Source organism: Populus nigra, chromosome 11 (assembly GCF_951802175.1).
Source record: "Populus nigra chromosome 11, ddPopNigr1.1, whole genome shotgun sequence".
In the NCBI taxonomy this organism is placed as follows: Eukaryota; Viridiplantae; Streptophyta; class Magnoliopsida; order Malpighiales; family Salicaceae; genus Populus; species Populus nigra.
In genome coordinates, this window is record NC_084862.1 from 11,692,045 (window position 1) to 11,717,686 (window position 25,642).

At 34.4% G+C, this 25,642-nt stretch overlaps 3 protein-coding genes across 9 annotated transcripts; 1 reads left to right on the plus strand and 2 right to left on the minus strand.

Moving 5' to 3' along the window:
- Window positions 1–7,225: 7,225 nt before the first annotated feature.
- On the minus strand, window positions 7,226–9,614 carry LOC133668679 (thioredoxin-like 1-1, chloroplastic). 2 transcript variants are annotated; one of them, XM_062088633.1, is made up of 4 exons: window positions 9,107–9,605; window positions 8,540–8,716; window positions 8,240–8,404; window positions 7,226–7,813 (listed from the first exon to the last, which is right to left on the minus strand). In XM_062088633.1, the coding sequence occupies exons 1-4, from the start codon at window positions 9,359–9,361 to the stop codon at window positions 7,523–7,525; spliced, it is 888 nt and encodes a 295-aa protein (XP_061944617.1). In that variant the 5' UTR covers window positions 9,362–9,605; the 3' UTR covers window positions 7,226–7,522. The 2 variants fall into 2 exon arrangements, with proteins under 2 accessions (XP_061944617.1, XP_061944618.1); XM_062088634.1 differs by lacking the exon at window positions 8,540–8,716 and having other exon boundaries at window positions 9,107–9,614.
- A 980-nt stretch (window positions 9,615–10,594) lies between these two features.
- Window positions 10,595–13,240, plus strand: LOC133668489 (uncharacterized). Its single transcript, XM_062088368.1, has 2 exons — window positions 10,595–12,466; window positions 12,862–13,240. Exons 1-2 carry the CDS (start codon window positions 10,917–10,919, stop codon window positions 12,938–12,940), a joined length of 1,629 nt encoding a protein of 542 aa, XP_061944352.1. The 5' UTR covers window positions 10,595–10,916; the 3' UTR covers window positions 12,941–13,240.
- A 1,437-nt stretch (window positions 13,241–14,677) lies between these two features.
- Window positions 14,678–25,200, minus strand: LOC133668490 (U11/U12 small nuclear ribonucleoprotein 65 kDa protein-like). Of its 6 annotated transcripts, XM_062088370.1 has the most exons (12): window positions 24,921–25,200; window positions 24,603–24,674; window positions 24,279–24,491; window positions 22,803–22,884; window positions 22,464–22,646; window positions 21,960–22,148; window positions 21,705–21,875; window positions 21,437–21,524; window positions 21,124–21,182; window positions 20,052–20,117; window positions 15,422–15,550; window positions 14,678–15,159 (listed from the first exon to the last, which is right to left on the minus strand). In XM_062088370.1, the coding sequence occupies exons 1-11, from the start codon at window positions 25,130–25,132 to the stop codon at window positions 15,467–15,469; spliced, it is 1,419 nt and encodes a 472-aa protein (XP_061944354.1). In that variant the 5' UTR covers window positions 25,133–25,200; the 3' UTR covers window positions 14,678–15,159; window positions 15,422–15,466. The 6 variants fall into 6 exon arrangements, with proteins under 6 accessions (XP_061944354.1, XP_061944353.1, XP_061944356.1 ...); XM_062088369.1 differs by lacking the exon at window positions 14,678–15,159 and having other exon boundaries at window positions 15,242–15,550; XM_062088372.1 differs by lacking the exon at window positions 14,678–15,159 and having other exon boundaries at window positions 15,242–15,550; window positions 24,902–25,099.
- Window positions 25,201–25,642: the final 442 nt, after the last annotated feature.

A 25,642-nucleotide genomic window follows, 5' to 3' on the forward strand; every position in this document is an offset into this window, starting at 1 on the left:
GTTAACCAATATTTTCTATATATATGTGTGTGTAGGGCAATATACAATAGTAATTGTGTAAATTACAACACAAGAGTATGACTATATTTCCTCTATGGTATGCCTAAAAGTTTAAGCTACTAGGTGAGATTTCAAAAATAGTTTTATATTATTATTTAACTCATCTAAACATAAAACAAGACAAAGTTGGTGACAAACACGCTCGCTATAAAACTTAATCTTATTGTTAGGAATATATATATATGTGTGTGTGTGTGTGTGTGTGTGTGGGCGCGCGCGCACGTGTGTTAAAAAACCATTTCAACTCAATAGTTTAAATTATTAAGTAAAGTCCTAAGATACGATTTATATTATTCTTTAACACACCATCTTCAGTGAAATCCCTTCAGGCATGAAACTTGCATAGACTCACACTACCTTGTGCTTAATTTTTATTAAATAAATGAGGATGATGAGATTCGAACTCGTGAACACTCGATGATCAAGACTCTGATACCATGTTAAAGAATCATCTCAACTCAATAGCTTAAACTATTAGGTAAAGTCCTAAAATATGATTTATATTATTCTTTAACAATATATATATATATATATATATATATATATATATATATATATATATATATATATATATATATATATATTGCAATCCAATAAAAAGAAAATGAATTATTTGTATTTAGGAATCAAATATTAATGTATTGGTTAAACAAAGCTTATTATTTCTAAATCAATTAAGATTATTCTTAAATTGCCTTTACAAACATGTGAAGTATGATCTATATATTGCTCATACCAGGTGATCAAAAGCACGTTAAGATCAGAAAAATCTTGTCTACTATTCTCTATCTATAATTAATTAGTGTTCATCAATTGTCTTATATCATGTTTTTTTTTTAATCTTTTAAATATTTGATAACATAAAGTAATTAACCTTAGGACTAAGCAAGGTAGTAAAAAAAGTTCCTCTTTTTTCTTGATTTTATAAGCAGGAACCTTGGTGCTTTTTCATGGAAAAATATATTATGTTGAATTATAGAGTTTTTAAAATTGTCTGGATGAGACACACAAATTTAATCTGAAGATACCTTTGATCGTAAGAAAAAAAAAAGTTGATAAATTAAAATGTGTTGAAATCCAATGTTTTTATTTATTTAATTATTTATTTTCTTTGTTCCCTAATCCCAATAAATTATTTTTGTTATATACACACACATCAGATTTTCTTTATTTTTCATTATTGACCAGAACCATGTGGTGGGCTTCAGCTGGGTCTATATAATACCGGGACGTAGCCTGTTAATATTGATTCTATGAAAGCCCAAAACAATAATAGAAAAATAATATAATTGATTCCGTTTTTTTATTATGTCTTTTTTTTAATTAATTAATGGTATTTTAAGAAATAGTCAGTATATTAGTAATTAAATAATAATTTAAAGAATTAAAAAAATCTTATAATAACTTACGTTTATTTTGTTAAATGACCAAAACATACATCAGAGAGAGGAAGAGAAAGATCAAAGAGGAGGTTTGATCTAAGATCAAAATCTTTGTTTTTTTTTTCATCAATTTAAAGTATGTGTTCTCTATTCTTATATTTTAATCGAGCTTTTGCAAATATATTAGAGTTATTGAGAAAGGTTTAGGAATTAGGATTTTTATGATATTTATTTTTTTAATCACTTTTAAAAAGTAGGTGATATATTAATAGAGTCGTAGATTGATAGATAGTCATTTAAAATAATTTTATATGTTTTTGGTAAATTAATTTAAGGTATATATAAAAAAAATAATGAGCTGGTAATTTTAGACCATCCAAATTTGGTCTTTCAATGAATATTATAGTCTGAATTTGATATCTAATTATAATATGTCACGAGTTTTTTAATTTAATAAATTATTTATCTAAATTAAATTTATAGATTAAAAATTATGATAATTAAAAATATATTATTTAAATATGTAATTTCTAGATTGATAAGAATATATATTTTTTTAAGTTCACTCTTAGTTAATCTTAGTTAATTGGAGGGAACACAAATATTTTATAACCCCAAATGCCCAGTATGCTTTTATTGGTACTCTCTACCTCATTTTTTTTGTTCTTTTTCAATTTGAATAATTATATTTTCTTTCCGTTTACTTTGTAGGTGTTTTGCTTGAATGCTGGACAGAACAAACGTGGTGGATTTTTGAAGGTAAAGTAATCATTTTTTGTCTATCATTTTGTATGCTTATATATGCTTCTAAGAGAAAGTTTAGAGAAATATTGTAACAATAAAAATCTATTTTAATGATCTTCTTGTGTTGATCACACACGCTGTAATCTTGGGGTCCATTTGATTCTTGAATTTTGGGTGAGAATAGATATGAGAAAGCCTGAGAGCCAGCATTTTTTTCAGCAACTACTTGAGGGCTTAAGCTTTGGCATGTGTGATTCTCATCAATTCTGTGAAAGCTACAAGTAAATTTGGTGTCTGAAACTAGCTGTGTGCCCAAGCTTTGCGCGATGAACTTCAAGCCTACAGCATAACACTAGCAGAATTCCTAGTTGTGTTTCAGTGCCCTTCATGGACTTGAGTGAGCTATTGACTTCCATTTTCACCATGGAGTACCTAGCAATGAATGCAAAACTGCAAACGCCATGTCTATAAAACATTTATGTGCCTGTCTCCGATGTTTTCTGAGAACTGTCCGCAACAATTAGTTACTTCCAGCAAGGAATCAAAATCCTATGATGCTTTGATATGTCCCCTTTTATAATGTTCGCGATAACCTACGAAAAAATTCTTAGTTTTTTTTCCCCAGAGATAGAAGGATTTTTCTTTTCTTTTTTGGTTAGACTCTGCTAGATGGCCTGCATCTAAAGAAGGGAAGGTGAATAAAGAAGTGCCATTGCCATCTCCATGCTGTAATTACAATAAGAAGCTTACTGTCATAATTACTCGTCATTAAAAGAGAAAACAAGCTGCATATGTGTCTTCTTTCTCCAAAACTTTCAGATTTCAAATCTGCAATATGCTATTCTCAAAAAAATAGACTACTTATATGTCTAGAAACCCTCCTGAGTTAAGTTGCCATCGCCTCCAATCATAGTTGAACTGGGACTCTCCCTTCCCTAGAAGTAGGACTAAATCTGTTGTGTCGGATACTGTTGCAGTCAATAATTCAAATCTAAGGTGTTCTTCAAGTAACATTCTCCTGCCAACAAAGCATAACTAACAAAAAATGAATGGGAGATATACCTTTTAAAGAAGAGAATGCAACAGAAGAGATGGCAATTGCGTAAGCAAATACCACAGAATTCTAATCTTGTTCATCCTGAAATGTGCAAGCTATTGCTGAATCCTGGAATTTCAGATGATAAATACTGGAGAACTTGAATGCTAAGAACTTTTCATGGAAGATTGACAACTTGGGAAATGCTTGCTATGATTGGTGAGAATTTTTTACACAGTGTATAAAGCTATAAGTTTAGGGAATCTTGAATGTTGATCGTATATAACTGTCAAACTTCATATCGTCATTTGCTAAATCCCGTGTATAATTTTTGTAACTGTGCCTCAATTCATCTATTATACCTAAACCTAAAAATCCGAGATCATCAACTTCATTTGCTTTCCTGATGCCCTTAAGATATGCGCCATTCAATTGTCTGATACATAACAAGGAAAATAAAAATGTCTAAGCTGATTAATTTGTGAAATCAGCAATAACTTCTCTTACTGAATCATATGATAGTTCTCTGCATTTTTTTGGTGTTTGTCCAGATTGTTTATCACAGTTCTTTATGCTGATCTTATTTGGCTTAATGATATGTTAATTTATTCCATGAATTGAATCATATGCATGCTTTAGATATTTCCTTTTATATTTACATAACTGTGCTCTCAAATTCATTACTTATTTGCTTTGTAGTGGTTTGATTACATTCAGAAAGCCAGTTCTCAAATTTCATGATTTCATTATGTCATCCTCTAGAAGCTCTGACTTGATATCCATTATGTCTGTAAGCTATAGCTCCTCCCCCACCCCCCATAGTAATGAAAGAGATTCCAAATCTTTCTGAGGATTTTGATACGTGCATATCCTCTGCTGCTTGTATAAAAGAAGTTGTTGTAGGTAACTCTGAGGGGAAAAAGTCGATAAAGAATTCTTTGATTTTCCATGCAAGCTTTGGCCATCTACATCAATTTATTTCATGTTTCATTTCCTTTAGCGACAATTAACAATAAAAGATGGAAGTTAAAAAAAAAAAAATCCATGGGATAAGAGATCTGCACTTAAAATCGATATGGTAGTGGGTAGGATCTCCTTGTTTTTTTTTCTGAGTGGTCTTGAATTGATCGTAGTTTTCTTGAATTTTAGGTATGCCTAAGTATGGTATGATTTCTGTCTTAACTGTGTTTATTTCTTATGGCTACCAAATGAGTGGTGTCATAATTCTATTATTATGCATTGAACTCTGAGTTCTGTGTTTTCTCATCAGCCTTAAAAGTGAGAAGTTTTTGATTCCTCTCTCTTTCTCCCTTTTTGTTTCTTGTCAAAAAAAATTTCCTTTTTAGATTGAAGATCATGGTTTGGTTCGTCTGTCAGGATTTTGTTTGACAAATGTTGCACCATGCATGCAGATTTCTGAAGCATCAATTAGCACAAACTGCAGGAACATTATCATTCCTTGCAGAAAGAATAAGGACAATGGTTGTCAATTGTTTACAAGGACATTAGAAGAGATTGGTACAGGCGTACAGCTACAAGAGTTCTTTTCCCTCCACATCAGGTCTCTGGCTTTTCATTTTTCTTGTTTCGTGTTTGTGTATATGCAAATGCATTTTCTATTCTGCAGCGGCAGCAAATTTATACTCCTTCAGAGGAACCCACGGAGCTTGCAGACGCCAAAATGCTCAGCGCACTTCAGCACCACAATCAAATGTGGAGCCTGCATGCTACGAAAGTAATAGCTGTTGATCTTCAAAAATGATGAGAGCAGGCCAGAAGCAGTTCTTCTTTGATCTTGGAAGCAATAAGAGTGATCATTTCCTTGAGATTACCAACGGTTCATATTCAAGAGAAGGCCATTTGACTGAAGAGAATGTCAAGAATAGCGGTGCAGTGCAGAAATGAGTGAAACTCAAGTGTTGAACGCAGATGAAGAAGCTTTAATCTGATACCTCTACTCTGTTTAGACAAGTCATGGGACTTTTGATGTCTTAAACTGGATCAACCCTCTTGTTTATCAAACTTTCTGTACTTGACAAACCATAGAACCTTCTGAACATTGGATCAATGAACAGTATTTTGTACATCTGAAATGGAAGCATCTAGTCCTGGTAATGAGATGGAAGCATGCAAACAGGTCATGGTGATGCAGTAAGCTGTATCAGATTTGGGCTGCCCTTTCTGTGGGAGTATGTAAGCAAGCAAGCAGATGGACAAGTTTTTGGAAGCCGACAGCTCCACCTTACTGCTCTGGTTTCCTGCTCGGGCATTTTGTGACTTGGGGTTGGATCCTAAGCTAGGCTCACCTGATTAGACCCAGCCTAATTAAATGCAATCAAAAGATATTCATATTACTAATTATTGGATACATAATGGCCGGATGGCGGGATTGTTAGGTGAACTCACCTCTCGTTAAATCAATCTAGGTTTATTCCAAAATAATTTAGAAAAAAAAAATTAAATCACATTATTTTGGATTAAAAAATTAAAATACTATTGTTTAAAAAAATTATTAAAGTTGACTTGACAAAATCAGTCTCAGAAATAAATGTCACCATTATATATATATATATCCTTTTTTCTTGAATTCTACAATATTTGATGTCCCACAGGTACATAGATTAGACCAATATTACTCTGGTATAGCAAATCATGATTATTTACATCCGAGTATTTTGTTTTTTTAACATGTTTATTTTTTAATTGAAAAAAATATTAAATTGATGTTTTTTTAGTGTTTTTTAATAATTTTAATATATTAATATAAAAAATAAATAAAATTTTAAAAAACCATTTTAATTTATTTTTAAAAATAAATATTTTTAAAAAAAACACTCTAATTACCATACTAAGAGCATGTTTGGGAACATGGTTCAACCCACGTTTCCAAAAAATTAAAAAAAAAAATTTTTGCTAAAATTTAATATGATTTAAACGTTTTGGATTGTTTTGATGTACTGATGTCAAAAATAAATTTTTAAAATAAAAAAATATCATTAACATATATTTTAACATAAAAAATTATTTAAAAAATACCAACAACCACAATGCAACACAATCACAATCATATCAAATTTTCACTGCCACTCCCATCGGTATTTGACAAGGATATGGTAAACAGGAGCCAATACATGCCAGTCCAAAAGGTTGCCTTCAAGCAATATAGGGCAACCAATCTTAGATGGATATGCCCTACTGGGACCTGGACACCTGGATGGAGAAGGAAGGAGCTTCTTGATATTCAATGCCTATATTTGTGCAGATCATTCAAAGCATGGGAATTTTTAACTGATGTGTTGGGAATCAGGACACCTGGTAGGGAAGGAGAGGAGCTTTGGATTCGAAATCACTAAAATGTGTTCAAAGTATATAGATAGGTAGACCCCACAAAGCATTTTGTGTTGAGCAAGTCAAGGCACATAGGAAGAGGAGAGGAGTCTAGGGATTCTTCAATCCCTGAACTTGTGCTGATAAATAATACAAGTTTATCCCCACAAAGATTAGGTTTTCCAACGATGTGTCCTGATTTGACTTGAGGCTTTGGTTTTTTTGAAAAAACGCCATGCGAAATGCAAGATTGTGTCAGAAATAGAAATTTCCTCCCCCGCACAAAGCATCATAATGTCTGCGAAGGGAGTCGGGCCACGTTGATCCATCCTCGTCCACAAGCAAGAGCTTTATCCATTTTACTTCACTTCTATAGTACTTTTTTTTTTTTCTGTAGTCAAGTTTCATGCATCTTCTCATCTGGTCCAGCAAAACCCCACTTGCTGCTGCTGCCTGCAGACAGAGATTTGGTCATCTAGTGGCCCTAACTTACATCAATCATCCTACAGTTGACAACAGTTTTTTTGGCGTCCACAAACATAGAAGCACCAAGCCTTTCTTTTTCACTATTAAAAAGAGAAGATATTTCTTTCCCTTAGAGGATAAGACTCTCGCATGGGATGGGGAAGGGCATATACACATCAATGATATCATAAACTCAGATGAAAGAAAGAAATGATGGAAATATTAGCTGTATAGCTGCTGCATTAAATTGATACTGCAATCGGTACAAGCCAAACGAGAAAAAAAAAAAGCTTTTTAAAAATTAGATCCCTCTTCAGGCTCGTACACGGTACATGCAAAGGCTAGGATCCAAAAAAATAAATCCGTAACCCTGCAACTCCATGAGGACATACATACATCATGACTTGAGCCTCTTTTGGTTTGTTCATTCCTAATATTGATACGAAATGAAAGTAGAGCACAGACTGTACAATGATAGCAGGGAGGAGGTCAATGATGACTGCCCACATCATCTCCCAGAACTCACTAGGGTTTTCTCCTCTGAGTCTTGAGCAGACTTCGAGCTTGTTATAGGAAGAGGAAGAGGTAGACCTCGGTCTGAAAGAGATGGGCTTGCTGTTGGTGCTACCTCTTCCTCTGCAGGGACAGGAGCAGGTTGAACTGGTTTGGGTGTATACGTGAAGGAGAGATCTTTGTTAGCTGCCAATGCAACAAGCTCTTTTTCCTCCAACCCTTTTGTTGGCCCAAGGCTACATCGCTCTGGTGTGTGCTTGGCCAATGCATCTTTGAATTTCTTGATCTGAAATAGAACCAAAACAAAGACCAACATTATAGAAACAATCAATGAGATTGACAAAGTACGTGCAATAAATTGAATGATCAATGCAAAATGCTAGCAACTTACATCCATTAATCTGGTTCAGTAAAAAACTGGGTTTGTGAAGCAACATTCAAGATTAAGTAGTTAAGTTGAGTGTGATGTGGTTCCAATGAGTTGATAAATCTTGGATTTTGAAGAGAAAAAAATGCAGAAAATGGTTTATCTCAAGAATCAATCAAGCTCTGCATTTCATTATTTCACCATTAAAGCTCTTGGCATACAAGAAACAGAAAATCAAAGGCGAAACTGAAACCAATTGGTCTGTTCATAAAATTAACAGTTATTAAACTCACTTCAAATATTACAATTAATCAACAAAAGAAGTGAAGGAATGGCAAAACTAACCGTAGCATTAGTACAGCTAAAGCTGCATAACCGGCCATGAGCTCCTCTATAAAACCGGAAGAATGGTAACACATGGACATTGAGGCTATAACACATGGATTTGTGCTCCTCGTAATTAACTTGAAGAAACTGTACATCTGGATTCATCTCTGCCAATTGACATATCTGCCCGAAAAAGGACTCCCATTAGCATTCTTCCAGAAAACTAAATCCATCAAAAAAAATAAAAAAACAACTAAACCACTCATATTCACATGCACATGCACCACATGTATATCGAAATAGTTATGCAGATCATACCTTGGGATGGAGAGCTTTGCAGCCACCACATCCAGGGGAAAAGAAATCAACTACAACAAGTTGGTCCCCAGCATTCATTAGGGAATCCACAAGATCTTGCGCAGAAGTTACTTCTCTCATGTTGGGTTGCAGACCTTTCTCCCACCATTTTTTAGCATATTTAAGTTTAAGGCCAGTCTATTAATTCCACAAAAGATAACAAAAGGAAAAAACCATTAAGCTATCCATCCTTGTAATATCAAAATGACACGAAATAAAAAAATCAAAACTTTGAGTTTCCACAATATACAAAATCTCATGATTCTTTTTATTAATTAAAAAAAGAACAAAAATCCAGACTCTCTTTTCCTCTAAAAACCGAATATTGAGGACCCAGCTCCTCCGATTCATTCAATGGTTAAGCGAAATCACAGTAATTTAAGCAATCCAATAATTAAAAATCAACCAACAATTACGATAACAAACAGGGAAGAAATTAAAAATTCAACCCCACAAGAAAATAAAAAAAAATCACTCAAAACAAAATCAAAATAGAGAATAAATCCAAACCATAAAAATTTGACTAACCAGAGCCACAACCGAAGCTTGAGGAAGATACCCTCTTCTGGGTTTGCTTTGATTTCCATGAACAACAACCCTCTTGCCATAAAAATCACTACAAGACGAAGATCTTGAAATTTGAGATCTCAAACCCTGTGGTTTGACCCTCGAAGGAAACCCTTTAAGCCTGCAACTCTTTGTAAAAACAGAAATAGTATTCTGTTGCCGGGTTTGATAGTTACCAGAAGAAAATAGATTTGTCTTGCTCAAAACCTCTGTCATAATTTCTCAAAACAATTTGAAAAAAGAAGACAAAACAATTGTTTCTGAAGCCAAAGAAAGCTCAGGTTCTTGCAAAAACATAAAGAAAGGCTTTTGCTTTATTGGTTTTGGTCTTTTCTCTTTGAATAGATAAAGCGTTTTCCTCTCTCTTTCTTTCTTTCTGAGCTGGGAAATGTTGAAAATTGAAGATGGTGGTGGGGTGTTTTGGGCCGCTAGATTTTTGTATTGGATGATGGATCTAACGGTTGGAGAAATTGGTGAAATTTGAAGATTATTGGATAAGGTCGTTATTTTGTGCTGTTTAAGATTTATTTTGTTGACGTTTGCCGGTTTTTATGGTTGATAGCGGCACGTGAGGCGCTCGATGTCTTAAACGTGGCGTCATCTAATCTTATGGTTTTTTCGGATTTGGAATTGGATGGATGGAATACTTTGGAAGCTTCTTTTTCTTTTTCTTTTTCTTTTTCTTTTTCTTTTTTTTGGGGTTATTTTCCAACCTCTAGCAGCGGTAGAGATTTACCTTAATCACATGGAAAAAAATATATAAAAATATTTTAAATAAAATTATATTGATGGAAAAAATATTTTAAGAGTTGAAAAGGCTTCAACTTTGATTTTTCCCAAAAGAAGTAGTTTTTTTTATGTATTTAATAATATGATGGAAAGTATTTTTTTCTAAATAATTTTTTATTTTTTTTATATTTTTAACATCAACTTATGATATCATAAAAAATTTTAAAACATATTATTTTAATATTTTTTAAATAAAAAATATTTAAAAAAATTAAAATAAAATGTGTTTGTTATTGTGTTGAAAACTTTATTTTAAAAAAATTGATTTTTTTTCAAATTAATTTTTTTATATTTTTATATTGTTTTGATATACTTATGATAAAAATAATTTTTAAAAAATTAATATTATTTTTATATATTTTTAAATAAAAAATACTTTAAAAAATAACTACTAATATTCATAAAATAAAAACTTAACCTTGAGGGGTTTAACTCAACTACTCATGCTTTGAGTTTTCTTTCGAGAAATTATTAGTTCAAGTATCACAAATTCTAAAGGCTTATCTAATCATTAATTTTAAAAACTTAAAAAATTAATAAAAATATATATAAATTAATTCAAACATTTTTTTTAAAAAAAAAAACCTACTGAACCAGCCATTACAATTCGCAACATCATATTTCCATTATCCATATCCATTCACCGAGAACAGTGTTGGGTTCCATCATCTCCAGGCCCCATCATCAATCTTTAAGAACAGAGTGCTGAGTACTATTCGGTTGTTTAGTGGGCTGGACAAGCCACAGGAAACAGATCCCATCTCTCCAGGCCTCAGCCTTAATATTTCCCGCAACTCTCTCTCTAACAATTGAAAGTCGGTTAGGAGTGATGATAGATTCTGACTGAAAAGGTCACTGTTCTTTTCCATGGATACTTGTTGCCTACCGGTCAGCATTCAGGATTGAAAATGAAGTAGATGCTTACCCTGAAGATTCCAAGACCAACATCATCACATCACAAATCTAAGTTTAACATCCCAAAATGTTTCATCTTGCCCACAACCTATCCAAACCCAATTCAATCGCATGCTCAAGATTCAATCTTCAACCCCACAACACTTCCAGGCTCCCCATATCCCACATTACCCCACCCAGGAAAGTTACTTCATTTTCTAAAAACCCTAACATTCTCATTCCTAGGTGCACAACACAAGATACCATTTCACTTTCCATCACTACTACTCGTGAGGATAGAGCAGACGATGGTATATTTACCAAGGAAAATGAAGTTCTGGTATTAGAAACCCCAGAAGGAAGTAAAAAGAATTTCTGGGGTGCTGTCAGTTTGATTATTGGCACTGCTGTAGGGCCTGGAATGCTGGGCTTACCAACCGCAACTATAAGGTCTGTTTCTTTTACATCAACCATTGTCATCATCCTTTGTTGGGTTTATGTAATCTCCTCTATCATTCTTGTTGCTGAGCTTAGTTTTGCTGCTATGCAAGAAGATGGAGTTGCAGAGGTAAGCTTTACTGGCCTTGCAACAAAAGCATTAGGAAGCAAATTTGGTGCTTTTGTGGCGGTGGTTTATGCTAGCTTAAGTTTTTCTTTGCTAGTAGCATGTGTTTCAGGCATTGGTTCAATAGTATCACAGTGGTTTCCATGGATGAATGTTGTGTTGGCTCATGCTTTGTTTCCTGTTGCTGCTGGGTTTGTAATTGGGTTCTTCCCTTTTAAGGTCATTGATACTGCTAACAGGCTTTTATGCTTGCTCATGCTTTTCTCCATAACTTCACTGGTAGCTATTGGTTTATCTGTGGCCAGAACAAATATATTAGCCTCCCTTGTTCCCACCTCGTTGAGTATTTCAACAATCTTGCCTGCTATCCCTGTAACTGTACTTACGTTGGGGTTCCATGTTATCACCCCTTTTATATGTAAGATAGCTGGGAATTCTGTATCTGAGGCTAGAAAAGCAGTGCTGATTGGTGGGGCTGTTCCTTTGATAATGGTTTTGTCATGGAATTTGATTGTTTTGGGGCTTGCTGGTGCTAACACAGCCACCTCCTCCAATGACCCAATCTCTCTCTTGCTCTCTGTCAATCCTTCTGCTTTATCTGCTGTCCAGGGCTTTGCTTTTTCGGCTTTGGCAACTAGCTTGATAGGTTATGCAGTCAGCTTTCCGAGACAGCTTCTTGATACCTTGGAGTTGATATTCACAAAAACTAAATCTGAAAAACAGATTCACAGTCAATGTCAAATATTTGCTAATGGGGATAGTGCTGGTAGAATTGGATTCGTAACCTTTTCTGGTCGGCATAATCTTGGAAATACAGGGAGGGCTTCATTTGATGGAACAAGGTGTTTTGCTGCATCAGAAGTGAAGCCACCATCAAGCACGGCCGAGTCTAATGCATTCCACCATAAATTTGTAATGATGCTTGTACTTGGTGTTCCCATTCTTATAGGATCCTTCTTTCGCTCAACCTTTTCAAGAGCTCTTGATTTTGCTGGAGTTTATGCAAATTGCTTCCTGTTTGGCATACTTCCTCCAGTAATGGCATATGTACAGCAATCCAGGAAGAAGCTCAGGTATTGCAGGCAATTCCATGTTCAGTTATTCGCTAATTAATAGGATGTTTGCACTTCTGATCCACAATGAAAACCTCAAAAGAAAAACAATATTAAAGACAGCAAAAAAGCACCTAACATATTTGAGACATCCGATAATATATTTGCACCTGCTGAAGCCTAAATCTTAAGGTCAATCTCATATCTTGGAAAGCAAACATAAACCAATTTATCATTTCATAATGAGTTGTTATTATGTGTCTGTAAAATGCATGTTATTTCTCAACAATTTCCCAACTTTACACCAAATAACAAGTAATTCGTTTCCATGCTTAACTAAGTACTCAAAGTGATTTTAATTTATTCCTTTCAAAATTTTCTTTTCAACATTTTACAAATGCTCTCTGGTTTTTCAGGTCATCTATTCTTCCAGGGGGAGATATCACTCTCCTACTGCTTTTTAGCATTGCTGTCATTTTGGGGATTTGGCATTAGACAGTTAGCAGCAGAGCAGTGTCCTTTCCATAGGTCAAAATTCCGTAGGTCAGAGTTTACGTGGATAATTTTTCCATATAGTCCACATTTAGACTGAATAAACCTCATGCCCTTTCCTTTGTGGACTTTGGGATTTCACAGAGGCATCTGAACACATGTTTAGGTCATAAAATTTAAGTCAAGTCATGCGAATAAATGCATGGTAATTGGATTTTTTCGTCGTCCCAAATACTGATTCAAGATCTTGTCGATTAACTATCAGATTCTGATATAATCTGTGTAGTTCCGTTTCTTCATTTACTCCTGGCTTCAGAAGTTACGGATCAAGTCTTTTGTAAACATGGAATGTTCAGTAGAAAACAAGCAACAACATAACTCAATGTCAAATAGGCAAGTGCAATTGGTTGATGCAAGATGAATACAATACTAGGCAATGAAAGTAGAACTCGGAAAAATAATTTTTGTGACTGACTTCTGTTTTTGAAGTAAAGTTCTGCTTGTGGGACCCATGTAGGATAACAAAAAGCAACATCAAGCTGCTTTTTTCTGAGTTGTAAACACAGATTTTTCTCCACCTACAACTTTCCACACAACAGAGCCATTGTTTTCCAAACTTCCCATTACCTTGTCATCTTCCCCATCATCTCTATTCTCTACCTTTACTAGCATCTGGTCATTCCACCTGTAATCATTTTGCTTTTGTCCTCCTCCCATCTTTCTTCCTCTAAGTCTGGCCGCCTCAAGTAGGTTTTTCAATTCTTATATTCAATATATGTTATCTGTCAAACCTCACCTTACTATCTGTAAGAAGAGAACCCAAACCCCATAAACAATTATAATTTTGTTTCAACATAAAGATGAATTTTTGAATTGCAATTGTTGGCCATCATACACCAGAAAAACATAGTTGATTGTCAGTTAACTTCTGGCAACCCAGATTGTTCAGGCCAATTAAAAAAATTGATTATTTCTACCCTTCATTTAAAACTTTTAATGCTCACTATTATAAATTTAGTGTCCTCTTTGGTAATTTAACATTCATCAATAACTTCAACCTCACTTACACTTATAACTTGCTTTATAAAAGTAATTTTTAAAAATCAATTTCTTTCAAATTCCAAACACAAAAAAAAAAAAAATTGTGGGTGGAATTGTAGGGTTGGTTGGTAGATTTTTGCATTCCTGTTTGAGAGAGAGAGAGAGAGAGCAAGTGGATTAGTTTTTGTTCTTGTTTGATTGTGGAAGGAAGGTAACTTTTCTGAAGCCTGGGGAAAAAAAGGGCAGTTTTTACTTTTAACGCTGTTGTTTTGTTTGTGAAAGCATGGTCTTGTCACCTCAAACATACTTTCCAGGAGCCTTTACTTTCCGCAAGATGCAGAGTTTTATGTTCTTTGGTCTGGCATTTTTTTGCATCATGCCAGTTGCTGGGGCTAACCACCTTCAACATTTAATATAAATTATGTTCTGGTAATGCTTTTTGGTGTTAAAAAGATGTATTTTTATAATTTTTTTTATTTTTAATATTTTTAAAATCATAAAAAATATATATTTATAAACATTATTAATTTAAAGTTTTTTATTAGCCAAAAAAAAAAGGCTATCCACTTTGTCGCTTTCAACACTCTTGCTTTTGGCAGAACAGATCTGTTGATGAATCCACCTTCTCAGCAATCAGGCTGCTGCTGCAATGATTGTTGATGCATTTTCAGTTTTTTATCTACTCCTCTCTTCATGAGAGACAAGAAAACTGCACCATTTTGACGTGACAGAATCCCCGTCTGATAAAATTCAGAACAGGTCTATACTCTATTGTTGGGTCCATTTTCTCGTTTACAAACCTTTTTCTTTTCCTTTTTTTTTCATTTCACCATTTCTACATCCCCCAGAACTCCAAAATGTTGCAAAATATGAAACCTCAATATCAGAAGGTGATAGAATTTGAACTTTGGACACTTTCTTCCAGATGTGGATATTCTGCAAGTCAAAAAGCCTTTTTTTCCCCCTTCTCGCTTGTATTATAAAGATTAACGGCAGTCTTCGTTGCACTGGCAGTCTGCATGGTTACATATCCTCCCCCCCTCTTTTACTCGAGTCATTTTATATAAACGGCAGCAACTTAGGATGCTCAATTGCTCACCATCAGCAACTTGCTCTGCACATCTTTCCCGTGAGGAGAAATTGACATTGTCGACCTTCCTACAGCCATAGGACGCAGGTATCTGCAAGTAGACAAGAATCATAACAGATACAATGTTCCCACATTTGTTTGGTTGAGGTCTATGTCAAGAAGGTACAACTAGCAAAGATTAATCATGCATGCATCATTGAATCGATTCCCCAAGTTGACATTGAATTAGTCTTCAAAATGCTCAAGCCCACAGAACAATCCTTGCAACATCAGTATTTTATAATCTAAAGTTCAAGCCTTCCGTGTTAGCTTGCTTAAGAATATTAAGTAGATTGATCGATTAAGCAACGAACCATGAGAGGTTTAGTACAAATAGCTCCTAATCATGACAAATCTGTCTAATTTGGCTTGGCAGTTGTGGGATTCCGACCAAATTGTATGATCATTGGTTTGTCTCTGAATACATATCCATTCACTAGATTCTGCAACCACAAGCCACAAACAAATTAGAAAATATTAATGCTCCATCATGAATGCAAAGGAAGGTGTGGTCTTGTGACGCGGGACAAGAAGATTTAAAGCTAGAGAAGAGAAAGTAAAGAAGAAGCTAAAAAGAAAAAGCTAAAGAAAATAAGAAAGGGGGTTGAAAACATTTACAACTTTGTAATTTTTATTCAATTCATAAAAAATTATCTAACATTTAGAAAAATATGATATAAATACTAAAACCCTAACTAGAACAAACAACTAGGCTTATAGCCTAATAAATAGAATACCTAAGAATAACTAAATTAAGTCCAACTAATAAAATCTAATTAAGAAATTTCAACTAAAAATTCACATAAATTAAACCAAAAACATAAGTTAAAGCCCAATCTCTCAATGGTTTGGGCTAACCTCTATCATCTATGATCATATGAGTGCGTAAACAATATCTTGGGTCTAGTGTCCCTACCAACTCTCTTGAAATTGGAGAAACTCGACCCCGTCGAGTGTAGTTCAAGACGACTCCAATAATACTCTCAAAAATCATGATCAAGCTGTTGTGATGTTTCTCTGATAATCCAAATATAATCTGAATCTGATCGTCTAGCTTATATACTGGGATTCGTTGAAATTCATCATCTTTGGTAAAAACAACTTGTGCATCTAAAGTAGCATTAATATGTTCTTTTTATGCCAAAAACAATGATAATGGGGCAAAGATTTCATAAGAATCATCAGGGATAGATTGTTGTGTTTTATATATAAACAAGGTTTTTCATGTCAAAAGTAGTTCATATCAAAGTTTAGTGGTGGTTTAATGACATAACTATTTGATTCAATTATTTACAACACTTTAAATGATCTAGCACTACTCACTTGCAATTTATGACTGGTTTTCAAAAGACATTGTTCAGGTCTAATCTGTATCATAAAATAATCTCTAACATGTATTGTTCATTACTTATTTGAATATGTTTTATGATCTCAACATGCAAATTATGAACTCTACATGCAAAAAACTCAATTGAATCAGACATTTTAGAATGAAGAGACAAGAGAAAGATCCATTGGCATCCTAGGTTTGTGACCATGAACCTTATATGACTAGGAGAGTGGAACAAAACACACTTTTTAAATCCTATATAGATATAGATTGGACATAACCCAGTGAATCAAAACCTTCCTTATCCTCCTTATCATGAATAAAAAGTAAGGATTTAGAGAGTTCAACAGACTGCTCGAGACTTATGACATGTTGGATGTCAAGCATAGGGCACAAAACATTAGGGAGCTTAGGAGGTTGTTTAAAATCTATGACATACTGAATGTCAGATATAAAGGGTAAAGAATCAGAAAGCTCGAAAGGTTACTCCAAATCTATAACAAGTTGGGAGTCGAGTATAGAGATTGAGGAATTAGAGAGCTCAGAATAAAAATTTTCTTAAAACTCTCCCAACATTACACTTACCTCTTCAGGCAACTCTACTAAAAAGTCTTCAGAAACTTTCACAGCTAAAAGAGACACAACTGACTCTTTATGAATCTCCTTTTCAAACTCGTTTGGACCTATTATGTTAGCTATATTTAACTTCTTAGATAGTTCCACTAGAGAGTTTCTTAAAATTTCTTCTATAACTAAACCAGACACAATAGGTTGTTCCTTAACCTCATTCACAAACTCATTTGGACTCATTGTATTAAGTCCTTGTTTCTTCCCATTCTCTTTTTTTCTTGTTTTATTGCTAGGTCTTAGTAGTGATCTAATGAGTTTGATCTTTCTACCTTTAAAAGCAAAAGAACATAAATTTGATCGACCGGAAATGGTGACATGTAAATTATATATTCATGGCCTCCCTAAAATGACATGTCATACATCAATTAGATTCACATCACACCAAATTTCATCATGATAATCTAGGAATTTAATAGGGAACAAACATCTCTCATTGACTGCTATGGAGTTATTATTAACCCATGACACATTATATGGTTTAGAATGGGGAACAAGTTTTAGGCCTAAACAAATTACAGTAATTAAAGATACTGAATTGATACAACTTTCATTATCAATGATGATTTTGCAACCCTTATCCTCACACTTGATATAGGTGTGAAAGATAGCAATCATTCTTCAATCTTCAGTTCCCTCGGGTTATGTCAAGACATATCTAACTACACCTAACCTAGTTGCCTCAAACTCTACAGTGTTTTGTTCAGAATTGGTTCTAAAGATATCACTCTAGGTCAAATTCATGATAGTTGTAAGCTTAAAATTGGATACTAGAAGACTATTAACAAATGCATGCAATACTAACTTAAAAATGGAATTGAGATCATATATGATTCCTGCAAGTGAAATCACAATACAAAAATAAAACTAATTTCATTTTTTTTTAAAGTGGAGATTAATCAAGAACAAAATACACCACTAAAATTTTAAGCATGTATTACTAGACCCTTAAGTGTAAATAATTAATCAAACACCATTGCTAGATATCAATGATGAAAGAGGTTGTTAAGCAAAAATTCACAGATAAAAATGCAAGGTGTGATTTTTTTTAGCCACAAAAAATAATATTAACGACAACTTTAAATGACAAGTGTAAAACCAGAAAAGTAAAACTCAACAAATCAAAAGGTTAAGTAATTTACCGATCAAATTGCTTAATGTTGACGATAGACTATTTGGATCATGTTAACTTTTGTTAATGTCATAGAGTTGTTGATGTCAAAGTGTTGTCGTCAAATAATATCCTTTTGTTGCTTTCACTTTTTCCTTTTTTTTTCTTTTTCACTTATTTTTCACTCTTTTTTTTTTGCTTTTGACTTTTTTAATAAATCAATATATATATATATATATAAACAATACAATTAAGAGTAAAAAGCAGTTGCGAAATTGGTAGAAGAGTAAAAGACAACGATTAGTAAAGAATAGCCAAAACTTGTTCCTTTCTTCTTCATTTCTCTCTTAGCCAAAATCGGTGGAACTCTTGAGATTGAAAACGCGTGATGACTTGCCTTGATGAAACTGATGGCTAAAGAACAGTGTATGGAAGCTGAGGACTGTCTAGCAGTGGCTGGACTTCGAGCATGGAGGTTGATGCGCTGGATTGAGTCTGTGGTGGTTGCGACGTTGATGATTGTTGGACTGATCGGGGTAGAGTGATTGTTGGTTGTGGTTAGATGGGAATGGTGGTTATGGTAGATTGATGGTGTTATAGGGAAGATTAGATTGGTTATTATGGCTTGATTTGTTGTGGTAGACAATGGCTGATGGGTGGCTACTATTGGGCTTGGGTTTTGTTGGTTGGCAATTGAGGCTCTTGGTCTGGGCTCATTATTGTTGCCTAAGCAAATGGTTACTGGATAAGAGGTGTTTACGAAGTGTTGCGGTGTTTGTTGTTGAGGTAGTGTGTAGTGGTTGATATGGCGGTTATTGCTAGTTTTTGGTGGATGGCGGATGTGTGTCAGACTGTTGTTTTGGGCAGCAAGTATGTGTGGTGGCTGGTCTTTGGCTTGATGTGGCGTGGTTGGTGTCTAGGTTGGTCAACGGCGTGGTGGCTGCGGCTGAAGACTGGCTATTTTAGTTGGTTGTTACAGTTGGTGTGTGTGGGGTGGCTAGTGGATGAGAAAGATGAACAGTAGCTAGAGTTAGAGTGTAAGGGGTGTTTGGTTGGATTTTTTTTTTATAAGATCTAGATTGTAAAAGAAAGGCGAAAAGAAACAGTTTTTATTTGTATGTACTGCTACATTTTTTTTATCACTATTGATGAAAGCTTCCCACAAAACCTAAGATTTACGAACTGGATTGAATATTAGAAATTTAAATAAACTCATATATCGTTTAATTGTGAGAACAATTAAAAAAAAATAAGCTCTGATACCAAAACTGATGCGGGACAAGAAGATTTAAAGCTAACGAATGAAAAAAAAAAGAAGCTAAGAAGAAGATGCCAAAGAAAAAGAAAAAAAAATGTTGAAGAAGAGAAGAATAGGGGTTGGAAAAGTCTGCAACTTTACAATTTTAAATAAAAAATTGTCTAACATTTAGAAAAATAGAATACAAATACTAAAACACTAGCTAGAGCAAACAGTTGAGTTTATAGTCCAATAAATAGAATACCTAATAATAGTTAAATCAAACCCAACAAATAAAATATAATTAAGAAAACTAAAAATTCAAATAAATTAAACCAAAAACACAAGTTAAAACTCGATCTCTCAACAATTTGGGCTACCCTCCATCGTCTATTATCATACATATGCGTAAACAATATTTCGAATCCGGTGTCCTAACCATCTTGTCACATAAACATCTACATGACACTCCCAACTGGGAAAGTGAGATCAAGTTAATGCCCCTGACTTTATAAAAGCACTCAGCAGTCAGCACTTGCAAAGCATTTATAAAAAAAAAATGAACGAACTCACACGGGTTCAACAATCGCGAAGGAGTTTAGGCATTATAGTAAACAGATGATCTCAAGAGATACATAGCAGAGCTTGATGGGCAAGTTCAACTGATGGAAATGTTACAAAAGCTTGGCCCCTCATTCTTCCCTCCTGAAATTTAAAAGCAGAGGTGATTCCACATTGATAAATAATGTAATCTAGCATTTTAATTTTTTGATATATAGTGTAATATAGCATTTTAATTTTAAGTCAATGTTGATCAGTCTAGAGATCACATGTTTCAATTATATATGCAATATGTCATGCACAAAAACAGGATTTTATCTCCCAACAACAAAGCTTCTCAAATTTCTTCTATTTCCTTGACAGCAACTCAAATAAATATGCAAGCACATAGTCCTCGGGTACAGCAGTACAAGAAGAATCTGAGCAATATCCAATCTTAGATAACACTGAAACCTAAAGCTGCCATCTAAAAACAAAGCTCAGGCAAAAAAAAAATCAATTTCATCAACCCTACTTCATACTCTTGGTCTCACTCTTTTAGATCTTAATCCTGAGCCATCAATACACATAATATGCATTCTCGTGCATGCTTCATACTCTCAAGTTAAGAAAGAAAAGATTTACCTGAACCAACAGTCCGGTTTCTCATAAACATTTCAATCCACAGTTCCTCTTAAGAACCTATTAAGGAAAAGCTCCTCTCACCCTACAAATCAACAAGCATCCCCTTGTAACTGACTTTAAACATTCTCAACTCATATTCTCATTAGATGACACACCCAGTGTCTTGCCAACAAGCCCTTTCTCACACACCAGTGGCTATAAATTTCTAAACTCGGGTTTGAAATCATCACCCTCCCTGGACCCATTGCAAAGCTAGCAGTTTCAAGGGAAAGGGTTTCCTTGCACTTCCATGAAATTATCCTCCTTTCACATCTTCCATTCACCAGTCCTCTCATTCAACATAGAACATATACATAAATCTATGAGTATATCATACACCAACATAATAAAAGGTGGATTGCAATCTCTCTAATGCCCACATGGCATTTGTATCACATGAACTAAGACCTGGTGCTCCTTGGAACATTAAACTTAAACAAACATGTTGAGCTTTATGCAGAGTCAAGAGTCTACCAAATGACCTCACCTGCATCAACTTGACACTGAGGCCACTTTTTGCTGCATCAATGCTTCCAAACAATGATCCTACAGCAAATTGTGAACAAGATATAGTAAGCAGGTATTATCTTTGCAGTAACAAGAGGCAAATTGTACGAATAACAAGATCCACAAAAAGAATGAGCTTCAAAAATATCAGCACCAAATTTTCATGCGTAAAAAACAACCATTTCCTAAAATATTAATGTTTGGCACTAAAGACAAAAAAAAATATACCCCGCAATTTGATACAAAAGCGCCAAAAATTGGCATCCAGCAATTGTCAAGGTTTGCCAGCTTACCAAATATGTAGAAGAAATCATCAAAAACCACTTCTTTGTCCAGGTTCTTTATGTACAGCACAGGTGCAGGTTTCCCAACTGTGTAGTTCTGCAAAATTTAAGAAAGCTTATGCAACTGGGTATATATTCTTTGCAATTCATACGAGCTACCTTCAGTCAAAAAAGCAAAAAAAAAACAGTTCAAACTGAACATAGATTAGACTCAACAAATTAGGAAAATTATGTATCTTCCATGCAGAAATCACTTAAAATTTTCCAGACCAGGTACCTTAAACTTTGGAAGTGATAAAATTTTCTCTGGAGCTAGTCTTTTACTCTCTATTTCTTCTGCAGTTGCATAGGGTCTCTGATCCAAACCCTCTTTGTCTGGGTCCTCAGATTCTGTCGCGATGTTATCATCTTTATGTTCATTTTGAGTTACTCTTGGTGCAATCTTAATCTGCAATAAAACAATAGAAGAACATGAACATTTGTAAAAGTGATCAGAAAAACCAAAAAACATTTCTATTAGACAGAAAATGACCTGCAGCACAGGATTCTTTTTCTTTATAACTGGAATTTCTTTTGGGACCAAGGAGGCAGGTTTCAGGCCAACAGCCTCATGAACTATGTCTTTATCAGCTGCAGGTCCTACAATTGCTTCCCGCTTGACACGCTTTCTTCTGGGTTTAACAGCTCCTGAGGCTTCATACAAGGCTTTATCATCAAACTCCTACAAACATTTAGCCCCCAAAACATTACTATTGAAATTGTTCATGGTAATTAGAAAAACAGTAGAAAAACAAATCTGAACTGCTCTATCTAGAACGCACAAAAAGTATTTGAAGCCATCATTCCTTGATAAAAGAAGTAAGAAAAGAGGACGTCATGTACCTTCCAATTATTAAATTACAGATAATGTGGAGCAAGCATAGTTTGGGTTCAAATTTCAGATCAGATGCCCACTTGACTTTGTACAGAGTGATATTAGTGAACACACACACACACATGATGTATAAATCAAGACTACAACGTAGCAGCAATGTACCTCATCTGAAGACTCCATTTCTGACTCGCTACTGGATTGCTCTGCCAATGGAGACTTTTCAAATATACAAGGAGGTGGTGATGGTGGTGGTGGAGGCACAAGTGCTGCAGGGGGGAGAGGTGGAGTGGGCAGGGCCATTCTAAATGGAGCTGGAATGTTCATTTTGTTCATCAAATGCAACACCTATGGAAGAAAACTAAGTAGTCAATGACATGGCAACATGCTTGCAGCTGACTAGAATTTTTTTACAAAACAAAAACCACAATAAATTGTAACTATCAGAGCCAAGGAAGGTGATTTTGTAAACTTGTCCCAAACTTTGCAGATTATGGGAACAACCTGTGTATAGAAGCGAGGAACAGCAATAAGAGCATTTACAATGTTGGTTAGAATGTTTCCATCTGGTGGAGGGTAAGCATACCTGTAAGAACAAAACATGACCCAATCAAGGTAATTCTAACAGCATATCATGATACCATGAAATAATGAGGATGTTTTTCTGCCCTGCTATTAATTGCATGATGCTATAATCGGTTTCCAAAAGGTAGTGTCCAACTTCACAAGAGACCAATCAGTTATATGAATCGCCAGTTCCTATGTAGATTCCCTCTAACAATTATATCTTAAGATAAAACTCATATTGATGCCATTAAGAGGAGACTTCTAACAACTTATAAATCAGTCTGCTTAAATCCCTAATCTCCACCTCTTACCCTCTCCATATGCTCAAGCAGCCAACTGATCTGCAGCGTAGATCTAAAATTTCACATTAAGGATGTGGACACTGGACTAGTGTTGTCAAAAGTGAAAAGCACCCTAAGGCGGCAAGGCTATCAAATGTCCAAAGCTCCAGTGCTTGCCTGAATAAAACAAGGCGCTATGCTATAAATTCAAATAAAATATATGTATAGTATTATAATCACAAATATATATGTTAAAAATTAAGATTAGAAAATCAAAGTGAAACTCAAAATTTTTTAACAGTCATAAAAAGTAATACTATTCACCCTTAAAAACAAAATTACAATTTAAATTTGTAAGTAGAATAAAATAGTTAAACTTAAATATCATCATCATTATCTTCCAACACATCATCATCCATGCTTTCATTTCCTTCACTCAAGTCCCCCGTATCCTCGATTTCAAGATTATCATCTGAATCATCTCTTAAACCATAATGCACTTCTTTAGAATTAGAACACAATCCCACTTCATGTCTAGATCTAGAACTTGATGCTCCTCCTACACTTCTCAACCTTGTTTGCTGCCTAGTGATTGTTCATGGTTCGTTAGCTCCGGTTGCCCTCGCCACATCACCCCAAGTTCGAGTGTCATCATCAGACACCAATTCATCCATTTTGATGACTTTTTTTCCTTTTTAAACCCTACTATTTACTTTAACAACTATACCCTTAAATTATTTTTTGTGGTAAAATGAGCAAATAGGTCAAAACACATATCAATTTTTAAAAAAGGGGAAAGATATTTTGACCAGGCGCTCGCTTCAGCGCCTGGTGCTTGCACTCCAGGCGAGCGCTTATGCAGCGCCTAGTTAAATTGTCTCGCCTGGAAAAATAAAAGGTGTTGGGGTCTCGCCTCTCCTTGCTTGGAGCGCCTCAGTGACTCTTGACAACCCTGCACTAGACACCAAAAAATGAAGATGCATGTCTCAAGTAACCTCAAGTACCGTGACATAAATGTCTTCCATCACAAAACACACAATGGCATTCACAGAGAAGACACTGCTTTCCAACATAGACACAAAAATCCTTATCAAATTAGAAAAGTTTACGAAGAACGGAAAGGGAAACATACTCCAAATGAGGGGGGAATGGATAGTCAACACCAAGCCTTGGAGCAATTGGTTCGCTAGCAGGAAAGGAGCTGAATTTTGAGCCATCGGCAACATCTCTAGTCACAGAAGCATCCTCAATCAAAGATGTTGGTGGTACAGATTCTTTTCCTTGTTGAGCCTCACTTAGCTTACTAGCTCTCTCCACCGATAAGACCTTGCCAAGAAACCTCAGCCTAACCAAAAAAAAAAGGAAAGAAAACGGAAAAAGAACAGGCAACAATTCATTGGCTTATTTCATCATATTGGACTAGCATCAACCAGGTGACAGTGATAGACAAAATTACCCATTTAACTGAGTATGCGCTTGATAAGCCAAGCTTTCACTTTTGAAATCAACAAATGCACAATTTTTCAATCTGCGCAACCAACATTATCAAAGAAATATCACCTCAACAGGACAGTCAATAGTAACACAACAAAAGCGGAAATAAACTCCATCCAACAAAGAAAGATTATAGAAAAAAAATACTTATAAAGTTCAAGAATTTATCAAAAAACAACAACAAAACTAGTAAATAAAAGCATCAAAATTGACAAAACATACAATATGCAGTTAAGGCACAAGTAAAGTAAAAAAGATTACAAATTTACATTGAAATAACCTTCCAGAATTGCAAGGACGAACAGAGACAGCACCATAATGAGAGAAAAGCCTCGAAAGAGTTTTAAAAGGAATAGTTTCAGGGAAGTGTTTGATCAAAAGGGTAACAGTCACTTGTGGTTCTACTGATTCTGCTTTCAAATCGTTGCCTTGAAACCCAAAATCCTGCAGCTGGGCATTCATTAAATTCTGTGAAGAAGGAAAAGCAGACATTGGAGCATACACAAGGAGACTTAGGCAAGATTTTTCATACCCTGCAGTGAAGGGAGGGAGAAACTGTAGAGAACACAGGATTAAATATCTGATTGGGCTGGGCTTTCTTTATGGATGCAAAATATATGGGTTTTGGTGCTGGTTGGAATTTTAATCGAATGGTAGCTGGGAAAATTTGAAAAAACAAATTATTTAAACTTAACTATTTTTTATTTTTAAATTATTTTAATGTGTTAATATCAAAAATATTTTTAAAAAAATAAAAAAATATTATTTTAATATATTTTTAAATAAAAAACACTTTAAAAAATAATTATTATCATACTTTCAAATATCCATTTAGCGTAGTTATAATACTCGATGAAGTTTACGGATTTATCTAGAATCTGACTTTTTACCTAGGCTAAATTTTAAAAAATAATTAACTTGAAGTTGAACTAGTAAAATAAATCAAAACTAATTTTTTTTTAATAGTACAAAACTCATTTAACATTAGAGCCTTGTACCATT